The 10,871-nt window shown below is 51.9% G+C and overlaps 6 protein-coding genes across 6 annotated transcripts; 3 read left to right on the forward strand and 3 right to left on the reverse strand.

Moving 5' to 3' along the window:
* Positions 1-76: 76 nt before the first annotated feature.
* BO88DRAFT_444527 (acyl-CoA thioesterase) lies at positions 77-1,528 on the reverse strand. Its single transcript, XM_025710115.1, has 2 exons — positions 1,068-1,528; positions 77-1,013 (listed from the first exon to the last, which is right to left on the reverse strand). The coding sequence occupies exons 1-2, from the start codon at positions 1,293-1,295 to the stop codon at positions 186-188; spliced, it is 1,056 nt and encodes a 351-aa protein (XP_025562053.1). The 5' UTR covers positions 1,296-1,528; the 3' UTR covers positions 77-185.
* A 581-nt stretch (positions 1,529-2,109) lies between these two features.
* On the reverse strand, positions 2,110-2,753 carry BO88DRAFT_405714 (mitochondrial 37S ribosomal protein bS6m). Its single transcript, XM_025706953.1, has 3 exons — positions 2,712-2,753; positions 2,608-2,639; positions 2,110-2,506 (listed from the first exon to the last, which is right to left on the reverse strand). Exons 1-3 carry the CDS (start codon positions 2,733-2,735, stop codon positions 2,197-2,199), a joined length of 366 nt encoding a protein of 121 aa, XP_025562054.1. The 5' UTR covers positions 2,736-2,753; the 3' UTR covers positions 2,110-2,196.
* A 302-nt stretch (positions 2,754-3,055) lies between these two features.
* On the forward strand, positions 3,056-4,202 carry BO88DRAFT_367501 (glycine decarboxylase subunit H; the record flags this gene model as incomplete). The annotated part of the gene is made up of 3 exons (XM_025704072.1): positions 3,056-3,194; positions 3,279-3,341; positions 3,415-4,202. 3 exons carry the CDS (start codon positions 3,056-3,058, stop codon positions 3,729-3,731), a joined length of 519 nt encoding a protein of 172 aa, XP_025562055.1. The 3' UTR covers positions 3,732-4,202.
* A 218-nt stretch (positions 4,203-4,420) lies between these two features.
* On the forward strand, positions 4,421-6,101 carry BO88DRAFT_367504 (cation efflux family protein family). The gene is made up of 2 exons (XM_025704073.1): positions 4,421-4,871; positions 4,936-6,101. The coding sequence occupies exons 1-2, from the start codon at positions 4,563-4,565 to the stop codon at positions 6,004-6,006; spliced, it is 1,380 nt and encodes a 459-aa protein (XP_025562056.1). The 5' UTR covers positions 4,421-4,562; the 3' UTR covers positions 6,007-6,101.
* Positions 6,102-6,385: 284 nt separating this feature from the next.
* BO88DRAFT_405717 (putative NADH-ubiquinone oxidoreductase 14 kDa subunit) lies at positions 6,386-7,196 on the reverse strand. Its single transcript, XM_025706954.1, has 2 exons — positions 7,142-7,196; positions 6,386-6,998 (listed from the first exon to the last, which is right to left on the reverse strand). Exons 1-2 carry the CDS (start codon positions 7,173-7,175, stop codon positions 6,742-6,744), a joined length of 291 nt encoding a protein of 96 aa, XP_025562057.1. The 5' UTR covers positions 7,176-7,196; the 3' UTR covers positions 6,386-6,741.
* Positions 7,197-7,504: 308 nt separating this feature from the next.
* BO88DRAFT_405718 (BOD1/SHG1 domain-containing protein) lies at positions 7,505-10,044 on the forward strand. The gene is made up of 2 exons (XM_025706955.1): positions 7,505-7,801; positions 7,898-10,044. The coding sequence occupies exons 1-2, from the start codon at positions 7,577-7,579 to the stop codon at positions 9,965-9,967; spliced, it is 2,295 nt and encodes a 764-aa protein (XP_025562058.1). The 5' UTR covers positions 7,505-7,576; the 3' UTR covers positions 9,968-10,044.
* The last annotated feature ends 827 nt before the right edge of the window (positions 10,045-10,871 follow it).

Consider the following 10,871-nt stretch of genomic DNA (forward strand, 5'->3'; position numbering starts at 1 on the left):
TAATCACGGGCAACCTAAATCACCATGATAAATGAAGACGACTCCCCTAGCAGACACAATCAAACAACAATTAGCGGCCAGTCTGAAAATATGGATAAATGCAAACGACTATATACTTTATTGTATCTATGTAACACCTGTACAATGCCCCATACATCTATAAAGCATTATGCACCCCAACTTTATCAAAGCTTCCCCCGCGAACTCGTCAACCGCAACAAACTATCCTGATAACTCGTAGCCAACAACTTCCCATCCGGCGTCCACAACCAACTCTCATGAACTGCCCTATTCTCCGCAGACCTAGGAGTCCACCCCTCCTGTATGAACCACTTCTTCCCCGGGGACCCATTCCCCTCAGAACCCCAATCAAGCATCCGCAATGCCTCCCCCAGTTCATGAAACACAACCGTAAGCGTCAAACTCGCCATGGACGACCACCTCTTCTTTCCCAGCGCCCTTGGAATCAACAACAACGAATTCCTATCACAAGCATACATATGCGCGCATGCATACAAGTTATCAAACTCTCCCGCTTCCTCCCTCTCCCTCACCCTCCTTTCCTCCTCACCAACTATTGGAAGCCCCTTGATCGAATACATCGCCAACTGGCGATACTTTTCTGGATGACTCTTCACATCCTCCGTTTGATTGAACGTCCCCATATCAACCTTTCGCGCATCCACCCCAGGGAACTCCCTTTCCGTCAGATCGCCAGCCTTCACCCCTTCAATCCACCAATCTGCATCCACGCTTGGACTAACGGGGTACTCCTCCGCTCTCCGTCCAGCGATAACAGACGCATACCGCTCCTGCACCGGCGCAGGCTGATGCGCAAACCCGCTCTGACTTTCCCCCCGCTTGAAGGAACATAAGCACGAGAAACAGATCTGGTTCGCTTGTCGTACGTCCACGGACCGCGTGCAGTACATCTTCCCGTCGCGCAGGTGGCGCACTGTGTACTCGTATGGAACGTCTAGGAGGCCTCCTAGGATGAATGTTCCGCTTACGCTCTGTGTTTTTGGTGTTAGTGTGTGCTTTTAAGGGGTGAGCAGGTAGGCACTTACATGGATCACGAACCCCTTCTCTACGGTTTGAGATGCTGCGTAGGCAGCCTGGGCGTAGACATGTCCACCGAAGGCACGGGTTCCTTCGCCTGGTGGATAGGGTGGTGCTATGGATGCGAATCGTTCGGTGGGCTCCGTGGTACTGCTGCTGGGTGGGTTGGGGAGGCGACGGAGTGCCATTAGCTCTGCCCAGGAGGATGGGCTTTCGTTGGATGTAGGGTCATGCATTGTGTGTATGTATAATGTGGGAGGGTGTATGGTTGGGCTTATTTGCTGCTGCTGCTGATGTTGTTGATGGCGGTGGTGTATGCGTGAGGGGTATGCTCCTCCTGGGATGTATGTACTAATGACTGGTGATGCCTGCCTGCTTCAATCTGTAGTATATCCACTATACAGTGCAACAGCAGGAATGTTATGTTAGAGATTGCGCCCCTTTACTCTTCATATGGGAGCAAGATAAGGGTGAAAGTGGGATTGTATGTTGGCGCTGAGTCTATCGACTGACTACTCATTTAGCCGACATGGTTCACCAGAGCCTCGGCTGACCGGGCGGAGTTGGTTGGCTACCCGTGAAGCATATTCGATGATCAACATGGTGCCGTTCCTGGTATGCTCCCCATATGGCAAGGCTGTGCCGATTATCCCTTTATGTGTTTTGCAGTGCTCATGCTTGGGGTAAGTCTGGATCATCATTGTTCCATTCCTTGCGTATATCGCTGTTTCAAGGATCCGTGCTGCAGTGTAACCCGGTAAAAATGAAGTGATTCCGGTAGATTGGGAGCTGATGTAGCAAATATCACAGATTTCTCTTTTTCTATAACTATAGACATACGCTCCTCGAAGCGTCATGGTTACACCTCCGTCATCTGGAGTATTTCGTAAATTCCGAGATGGGATAATCCAATGCTCAACCGTCATGAATGCATATTGACACAAATGCACAAAAGAAACAGATCACCATCTTTATTGACCAAATCTGCCAAGTAAGGTATATGCGCCGATAATGCTGATATGATATACAAAGAAACCCATCCCATAAATAATACATTGACAATTAAATCATTTTCCGTGTCCCGAACGACGCACAATCGCATAACTGCAACCAATCCACATCACATTCGAATCACACTTAGAACGTCTCGGAGATGGTGCGGTTGTTGTTCCACTCGACCTTGCCATCGACGTGCTTGATTTCCTCCAGCTTGTCGCCCAGCTTGACAACGGAGAATCGGACCATCCGGGGATCGAGACCGAGAGTTCTGCGGACAGCCGATTGTACGGGACCGGAGGCATCGAAACGCATGATGAAGTGGTGGCCTTCCCTGTAGCGGGCCTGATGCTTCGTCGTGGGCCTGGGGAGACGGAAGGTGCCCCAGTTGGTGAATCCGCGGACTACGCCGCCGGAGCGGAGGACCTGGATGCCGGCATTGCGGGCGATGCTGTCGTCTGTCAGTGATAGCCCGTTCAAAATGATGGTTTGGCGATAGCAGGATGTTGCGTGAGAATATGAGGTGGTCAAATAGGGTCGATAGGCACGTACTCTCTAACCTCCTGGAGGCTACCGGGACGGACCTGCAGTCATCAATTAGCAGCGATTCGATGCATGTAATAGAAATCACCAAACAGAATGGCCTGGAAACATACAACAGCAATCAGTTCGTACAACATGGCGCCGACAATGTGGAGTGGGGTCTGGACTGTGAAAATAGCGTCGGGGAACGTAAAGGACGACGGAGAACCAAACACGGAACTGGAAGGGGATGAGATTTTTCCGAAGGTCATTTGCGGAGGCTCGAACTCGACTTCCTTATCAGCACCCGGCTTGGCGCCCGCTATCAGCGCCGGGAATCGCTCTCTCCTCCGTCATTCATATTTAATTTACTTCCCTCTTTCCTTCTTCCTTTCTCTCTCCAATTCAACTCACACTTCTTCACATTTCCGGATTCTCTCCTCTCCCTCTTCTCTCCCCTCAACCTCAGCTGCCTACCATGTCTTTCGCCGCTAGATCCCTCCGCCCCTTCGCTTCTCGCGTCCTGTCGCAGAAGCTCCCCCTCTCTTCCGTCTGCAGGGCCGCACCCGCCAGTTTCCCGCGGGGAAGTGTCCGGAGCTTCTCCCAGAGCCCACTTTGTGAGCAACCCCCTAGATTTCAGTCGCATGAGGGCTTTCAGACCCCCTAGATTGGATTCAAAGCTGATAGATGACCCCCAACAGCTCAATTGAAGAAGTACACTGAGTCGCATGAGTGGATCGAGCTCGCCGAGGACGGCAAGACTGGTTCGTCCACCACAGCTTTCCCCGGCCAAACTACCCTCAACTAGCCACTAACGCCTTCATCTACCATTTACAGCGAAGATTGGAATCACCAAGTACGCTGCCAACTCTCTTGGTGACGTTGTGTTTGTGGAGCTCCCCGAGGTCGACCTGGAGGTCAGCGCCGGTGAGCCCGTCGGTGCTGTCGAGTCCGTCAAGTCCGCATCGGACGTCCTTTCGCCTGTCTCGGGCGTTGTTACGCAGGGCAATGCTGTGTTGGACGACAATGCCAAGTTCATCAACCAGAGCCCTGAGGGTGATGCCTGGATTGCGGAGATCAAGGTGAACGATGCCGCGGAGTTGGACGGACTGCTGGACGAGGCTGCCTACAAGGCTACTATTGATGAGGAGTAAGCGAGATATGTGTGTGAGTGCGTGTGTGGGTCACGAAGTATTTGAATGGATGGATTGCTCAAAGTCTGGGTTCGGATTATATGCGCGCCGCCGCTTCTGTGCATGGCGTCAAATTTATTATGATTGTTAAGTCATTTGAACTGTTTTCTTTTGTCTTGGGGTTTCATTGGGTATGATTGTTGTGTGTGGATGGTTATGTTTTCACCACATAATGACTGTCTAGAGAGCTGGCTACGTCATGCCGCTATCGGCGGGCCCTCTTATTCAACAAGAGGCTGCCTGCGGTTATAAGAATATACGATATCACTGTTATTGGTCTGCCATAGCCATTGTTGGCTTTATAGAACGAATGGCCTATTTCTATGCCCTAAGACTTGTGTTCAATGAGGATGGAGTCTACCACTAGAGGTACCGCAGCAGAAGTCGCAATTACTTGAACCAAATAATATGAACTATAGGAGCCTGTAATATAATAACTACGATGCTATCGTCTACATCGATACTACCTACACTATCAAGTCCTACGAAAGCAGGGGTCTCCATCAATTGGTACACCTAACTATACAAGTTGTACCGCGATGCATAGTACTGCCCTGGGAATGCGCCGGCCGGGCGGTGAGTCCCCCTCCACCTCGGATGGGGCCGAAAGCCAACCGACGAGGCCTGGAGTGATAAGGCTATCCCGCAACATTCCCGACCTCAGGCCCTTGCTTGTCTCCATACTTCACCTCTATACACTTTTGCGCGTGTTTCGCACGTGTAACGCGACTTTCTTCGAGCTAGCACCGAGGCCATTTGGCGCGGGTGCCAGCTCTTTGCCGTCATCTGAACATGGCATCCAATCTCCCTATCCCTATTCCTCCGCGCACCCCGACGCCTCCCCCGGATGACCCTCCGAGCACTTCAAGCCAGTCACCCCGTCTCCAAGACAAAGACTCCTTATCACCATTGAGGGACACGTTTCCAAATTTGCGGGGTTCGTTAGATCCCAGTGATGCGAATCGCTTGAGTCCTACACGGGCGGGCTTCAACCTCAGCCCAGCAGACGCATTACAACCTAGTGATCAGAGCGACAATGCTTCGGCGGGACCGTTCAATTTCAAGACTACGACAATGGCGAAGAGCCCAGTCGTGAAGTCTGTAAGTCGTCGCTTACTTCCAGCTTGGAGATGAATATACTAATGAAGCCGTCAATGCGACGTAGAACATTGGCCAGCGACGTGGACACAAGTATAAGCACAGTAGCATTTCACATCAGATCTTCCTGGAACCGCCCCCACGAGCCCCTCTAGCTTTGCCTAACTCGCTGCCTATACCGACGTTCAAAGAATACCGCTCCAGTATGTCCAAGGACCAGACTACCCGGTTCTGGTGGAGCGTTTGCCACATGTCTGTTGCCGCATACACGCTATGGAGTGCTCATGGATCATTGGCTATGACGGCCCTTTCGCACTTGATACTGTTCGATTCAATCGGTGCATTGCTCTGCGTTGCTGTCGACATCCTGGGCAACTTTGAAGTATGGAAGCGATCCAGTGTTCGACACCCGTTCGGGCTAGAGCGCGCCGAGGTGCTTGCAGGATTCGCCATGTGCGTACTCTTGCTGTTCATGGGAATGGATCTCATTTCCCATAGTCTGCAACATTTTCTTGAATCTTCCGGCCATGAACCTCACCACACTCATGTCCACGAGCGTGTCTCCCTCGGTCGTGTGGATTTCACTGCTCTGCTGGCCATCTCATCGACCTTGATATCTGCCATTGGCCTCAAGAACCACGGACGCATAGGGAAGGCGATGCGGTTCGGGTATATTGAGTCGCTTCCCTCGGTACTCAGTAACCCGTCCCATTTTCTGACGCTCTCATGCTCCACGCTGCTCCTATTGCTGCCCCTGGTTTCTATCAAGCTCTACAACTGGCTGGATGTTTTGCTTTCCAGCACGATCTCCATCTCAATGTGTGTTATTGGAGTGCGTTTAGTGAAAACACTGGGATCCATGCTTCTCATGTCCTACTCCGGACCCGGAGTGTCCGAGGTGATCCGGGATATCGAGGCTGATCCCTGCGTCTACGGCGTCGATGACGCCCGGTTCTGGCAGGTTCATTACGGGCTCTGCATGGCTAACCTGAAGCTCCGAGTATCCGGAACGGAAGAGAACCTAGTGCGATTGCGTGAACGGATAGCCAGCCTCATCAAGAATCGCTTGGGTGGAGGGTACGGATCTGGAGGGCAGAAGTGGGAAGTCTCGCTGCAGTTCACGGCCGAGAAGGCATGAGCTGGCAGTTGTCTTGCTGTACATATACGATCATATTTGGTTTCAATGAAGATATATCGGAATAATTATACGTTTTACTGGGAATGGTATCATGCTGTCTGTGTCCTCGCTTTAGGAGTAGATCCCTGGTACCGGAAATAGACTGTGTTTCTTCTCCAGAACTTCCAACCTCTCCGTAGGCAGCAATCACTACTATAATATTTAATAGTGCGTTTATAGCCGATTCTCCAAAGAGTCATCCGAGGCAAAATGGCGTTACTTAGGCTGAATGGATCTGCTCCCGTGCTATCTATATCGGCAACAACACGGCAGTGGAAGGGTTATTCTATCTATGAACAGTACACTCGCGAATACCCATAGGTTTAAATAACGATAGAATCATTCTGCAATTATCAGAGGACCTCCCTACCCCCAATACCTCTCTAGACAATACAACCGACATAAGTAAGACACCTGGCATACATCTATATCCATCTCCCTTCACCAGTCAAATACCATCAAGCCTAGATCCAGGCCTTCGGACCAGTTCCCATAGCCTTCCACCCTCCAATCCCTCAGAAACCGCCAAAAACACCACCACCACCACCGCGACGCAGGAAATGAATGATATAATGTAATATAATAGAATTCACAACAAACGCAATGTACAGAAGCCTCAGTTTTCCGGCCAGCTCTAGCACCCAACCAACCACGATTCTTTCCTATCCTTCATCATCGCAACAACATCACATTCATTTATGCCGCCGCAGCCAAAACACCCGCCTCTTCAGGCTTGCTCAACCCCACCGACTCGCGCTCATCTCTCCTCCGGCGCTTCTCCAGGATAGCTTCCCGGCGCTGTGCAAGAATTCTCAATTGACGGTTCTCGACGCCCTGCAGCCAGTAACCGAAGCTGCCTCCGACTCCGGCGAAGAGGGGGTACACCCAGAGGGACTCCTTGGCGAGGATGGGACGCATTTCGATACCGAGTTGCCAGAGACGGACGGCGATGCCTGTTGGAGTAATTATTAGTACGCGCGGTATGGCATAGCGAGCAATTGGATATAAGGGGACCGGGTGAGATATAGCTAGCTAGCTAGCTAGCAGTTGCATGCTGGTATAGCAAGGGTGGGTGGTGTGGATGTGGTGAGCATACCGAAGCCGCCCCAGAAGAGGACTTTGTGAACCATGATTGATGTGGAGGAAAAGAGGGGGATTCGCGGCGGAAGGTAGAATTAAAAGAATGGAAATTGATCGGAAGCCGCAATAAGGTTCCAATGTTCAACTTCACGACAACAATTGCGGACCAACACGGGCTTGAATGGACGGAGATGAGGTTCGACCTTCACACACCCGGCGAATCACGGGGCCGTGGTTCCCAATCTGCGTTTCCTGTTGTCCGGATTATCATTCCGCCGTGGGTGGACTGTTTCTGCCGGGCGGTCGGTGCCTTTTGGTCGGTCCTGCGCCGCGCCGCATTTGCGGGTTTATCCCCGGAAGTTCAGTTCCTTTTTTCTCAAAAGCCTCTATTCTAATATTCCACAAGCTTGAAGTTTTGTTCCAAGCTTGTTACATCTCTCAGTCTCTCGTCATGGCTGGTCCAGAGGAGATGATGGATGTGACAGCAGGTGTGAAGCGGCCTACTACGTCTTCTTCTATGGATCTGGACAGTCTGCAGCGGAAGAAGTTCAAGACGGATGAGCTGCCTTTGTCCGCGGCGCAGCATTCGGCCATTGAGCATTTACTGCACGCGTTCAAGAAGAGGGGTGGATTTGATACTATTCGGAAGAAGATATGGTCTGAATTCCATGATGGGGTATTTACTTTATCTTTGATAGTTATTTTATTGCTGTTGTTTCATTTTCTGGGTGAGGGTGTGTTGTTTGCTAATTAATGCGCCTTGGTTATATAGGAAGGGAAAGCTGAGTTTACGAAGCTACTGATCGAACTCGCTGAATCTGAAATCGACCGCGAACCCGGTCTTCTTTCTCGCGAACGTGGAAAAGCTGCAACTTTAATCGAAGGTGCCGTTGATCGAAGCGATGTCTACAAAACTGTCGAACATACTCTTGATGCGCTGGCTGAGAAACACCTCCCCGCTATTCTGGATTCCGTGCGCGATATCCGTCGCGATGAAGTCGGCGAGGAGCTTGCTGCGCAGGAGGAAACCGCAGGGAACAAAACCGATGAGGACTACGCCGCTCATGTGAAGGCGAAACGCGACGAGCGCGAGAAGGTATGGCAGGAAGAGTTGCGCAAGCAAAAGGAAATTGAAGAAGAGGAAGCGCGCAAGAAGGCGGAGGAGGATCGCAAGCGACGTGAGATGGAACGCCAGAAAGAAGAAGAAGAAAGGGCCAGGAGGAGGGAGCGCGAGGAACAGCGCCGCGAAGAGCAGCGAAAGCTGGATGAGCAGAGAGAAAAGGAACGACAGGAACGCTACGAACGCCGCCGCCGCGAAGAGCGCGACAGATATCGCGATTGGCGCGATCGAAGCCGAACTCGAGACCGTGATTCAGATCGTGATAGGGATAGGGATAGGGATCGTTACCGCTACCGAGATCGCTCGCCAGGCTATCGCTCTGACCGCGCCCATTCCCCACGGTATCGCGACTCGCGCAAAGAAAAGTCACCGACACCGAAAGAACCCACGCCTGCAGCTGCGCCAGCGGCGCCGCCAGTGGACGAGAAATCGTTGGAAGAGGCGGCGCTACAATTGTTGCTGAAGGAGGGAGAAGAGCTGGCAGCCAAGGCACGACAGAAGCCCGAGTTCGACTTTGAGGAAGCGGAGGCCATCGAAAATGGTCTCAAGCCGCCCCCGAAAGGACCCAAGGCTGACTCGAGATTCTCCAACACGCCGACCAAAGCAGGTAGTCCAGCTGTCGAGGCCGAGCCCAATCGACGACGTGGATCAACAGCGGACGATCGCCCCCGGACAAAGAGGCGCGATGAGAGCCGCAGTCGCTCACGACGGAGGTTCTCTTCCCGCTTTGACGATGACCGTCCAGAGCGTTCGCGCGATGTATCCAGCCAGCCCCGCAATCGTGACTCGGATGACCGACTGGTTCTTCGCGATTTCCGCGACAACAGATACGGTGACCGGAGCTATCGCCCCAGCCGCCGGAGCAGAAGCAGATCTACTACTCGAAATCATGACAGAGACCGTGACCGCGACCGCGACCATGACTACCGCCGCGACCGCAGCCGTGATCGAGACCGAGATCGCCGGGACCGGGACCGAGACCGGGATAGAGATAGAGACAGAGACAGAGACAGAGACCGCGACAGGCCTCGAGACCGTGACCGTGACCGCGACCGAGACGACTACCGCCGCCGCCGCAGCTACTACTCCCGATCCCGATCACGACCTCGATACCGCTCCCGCACACGCTCCCGCTCCGTCCACCGTGACCGTGACCGTGACCGCGACCGCGACAGAGACGTCCGAGATCGAGACCGAGATAGAGACAGAGACCGAGACGCCCGCCCCCGCGACACAGCCGAACGCGAACGAGATCGAGGCCGAGACCGCGACCGCGCCGACCCTCCTTCTAAAGACGAGAAATCCCCTCCCCGCCGCCCATCAGTATCCTCGCGACGACGATCCCGCTCACGCCGACGATCACGCAGTCGACGCCGCTCGCCGAGTCTCCTCGATATCGATCGCTACGTGCCGCCCACTAGTCGTCGGAGCCGGTCTCCTCGTCGGAGGGTGCGATCGCCGGAACGAGCGGAGAAAGATGAGCGTGATAGACCACGCTTTGTTGAGATTGATCGGTATATTCCTGGTGCTACTGCTGCTGCTGCTACTACTGCCACTGGTGGTGGTGGTGAGCGTGAGCGTGAACGTGATAGTGAGACTAACGGTAGGGATAGGGATAGGGAGAGAGATAGAGATAGAGAGAGGGATAGGGAGAGGGAGAGGGAGGGGGATGATAGGAGGGCGAGAAGGAGGAGTGTGAGTCGGAGGAGTGATGGGAGGTGATATGATGCCTAGGGATATGCCTAGGATGGGATGATGGAGGGAGGGAGGGACGATGGAAATGAAATAATCGATTGTAATATACCAAGGTAATGAATCTCATGGATAGACATTTGTTACTATTACTACTTCCCAGTACATAATCGTATCTGAACGGAGTGCCTTGCTCATAAGTTGTTCGTTCATCAGTTGTTCGTTCGGCGAACTACTTACTACCCGGCTGGCATATACTACTGTGGTATAGTCTTCATGTCTACGCTTCATAGTATACACTAGGTAGGAAAGTAAGCGCTGCAAGGTACATAATAATTCTATAAGCAGTATCTATCTCTACTATCACGGTAGTTATATACCAAGTAAATAGAACAATATACCATTCCTACTCCTCCACTCACAACCAGAACATAAAACAATACCACACTCGAAAACATCTCTATAGTTTCATAGACCGAAATCTAATATGCACATACATACATGCTCCATCCCCTTTCCCCATGTCATATGACCGGAGATCCCAACTTCTCTCTACCACCTACTCAGGATACCAACTACTTAAACTTCCCTTGAAAAGAAAGAAAGAAAGAAAGAAAGAAAGAAAGAAAGAAAGAAAGAAAGAAAGAAAGAAAGAAAGAAAGAAAGAAAGAAAGAAAGAAAGAATCAATCATGTCTTACTCCTCTCCACAGCCTCCTGAAACCCCTCATTCTCATCATGCCGCTTATAAAAGTAAGCTGTGGAACCTGTCCCCGTGGGTCTTAATTCAGGAGATAATCGATCGATGATAGTCTGTTCGAGAGCCTTGATGGACCGTTCATTAGAGCCGAGCTTGTTCCATACGGAGATGAGATGCGAGTTGAAGCGGACGGAGGTGGAGACGCCGAGGACGTGGTCGTGTTCTATTATATTTCT

The sequence above is a fragment of the Aspergillus vadensis genome, assembly GCF_003184925.1.
Source record: "Aspergillus vadensis CBS 113365 unplaced genomic scaffold BO88scaffold_14, whole genome shotgun sequence".
Lineage (NCBI taxonomy): Eukaryota > Fungi > Ascomycota > Eurotiomycetes > Eurotiales > Aspergillaceae > Aspergillus > Aspergillus vadensis.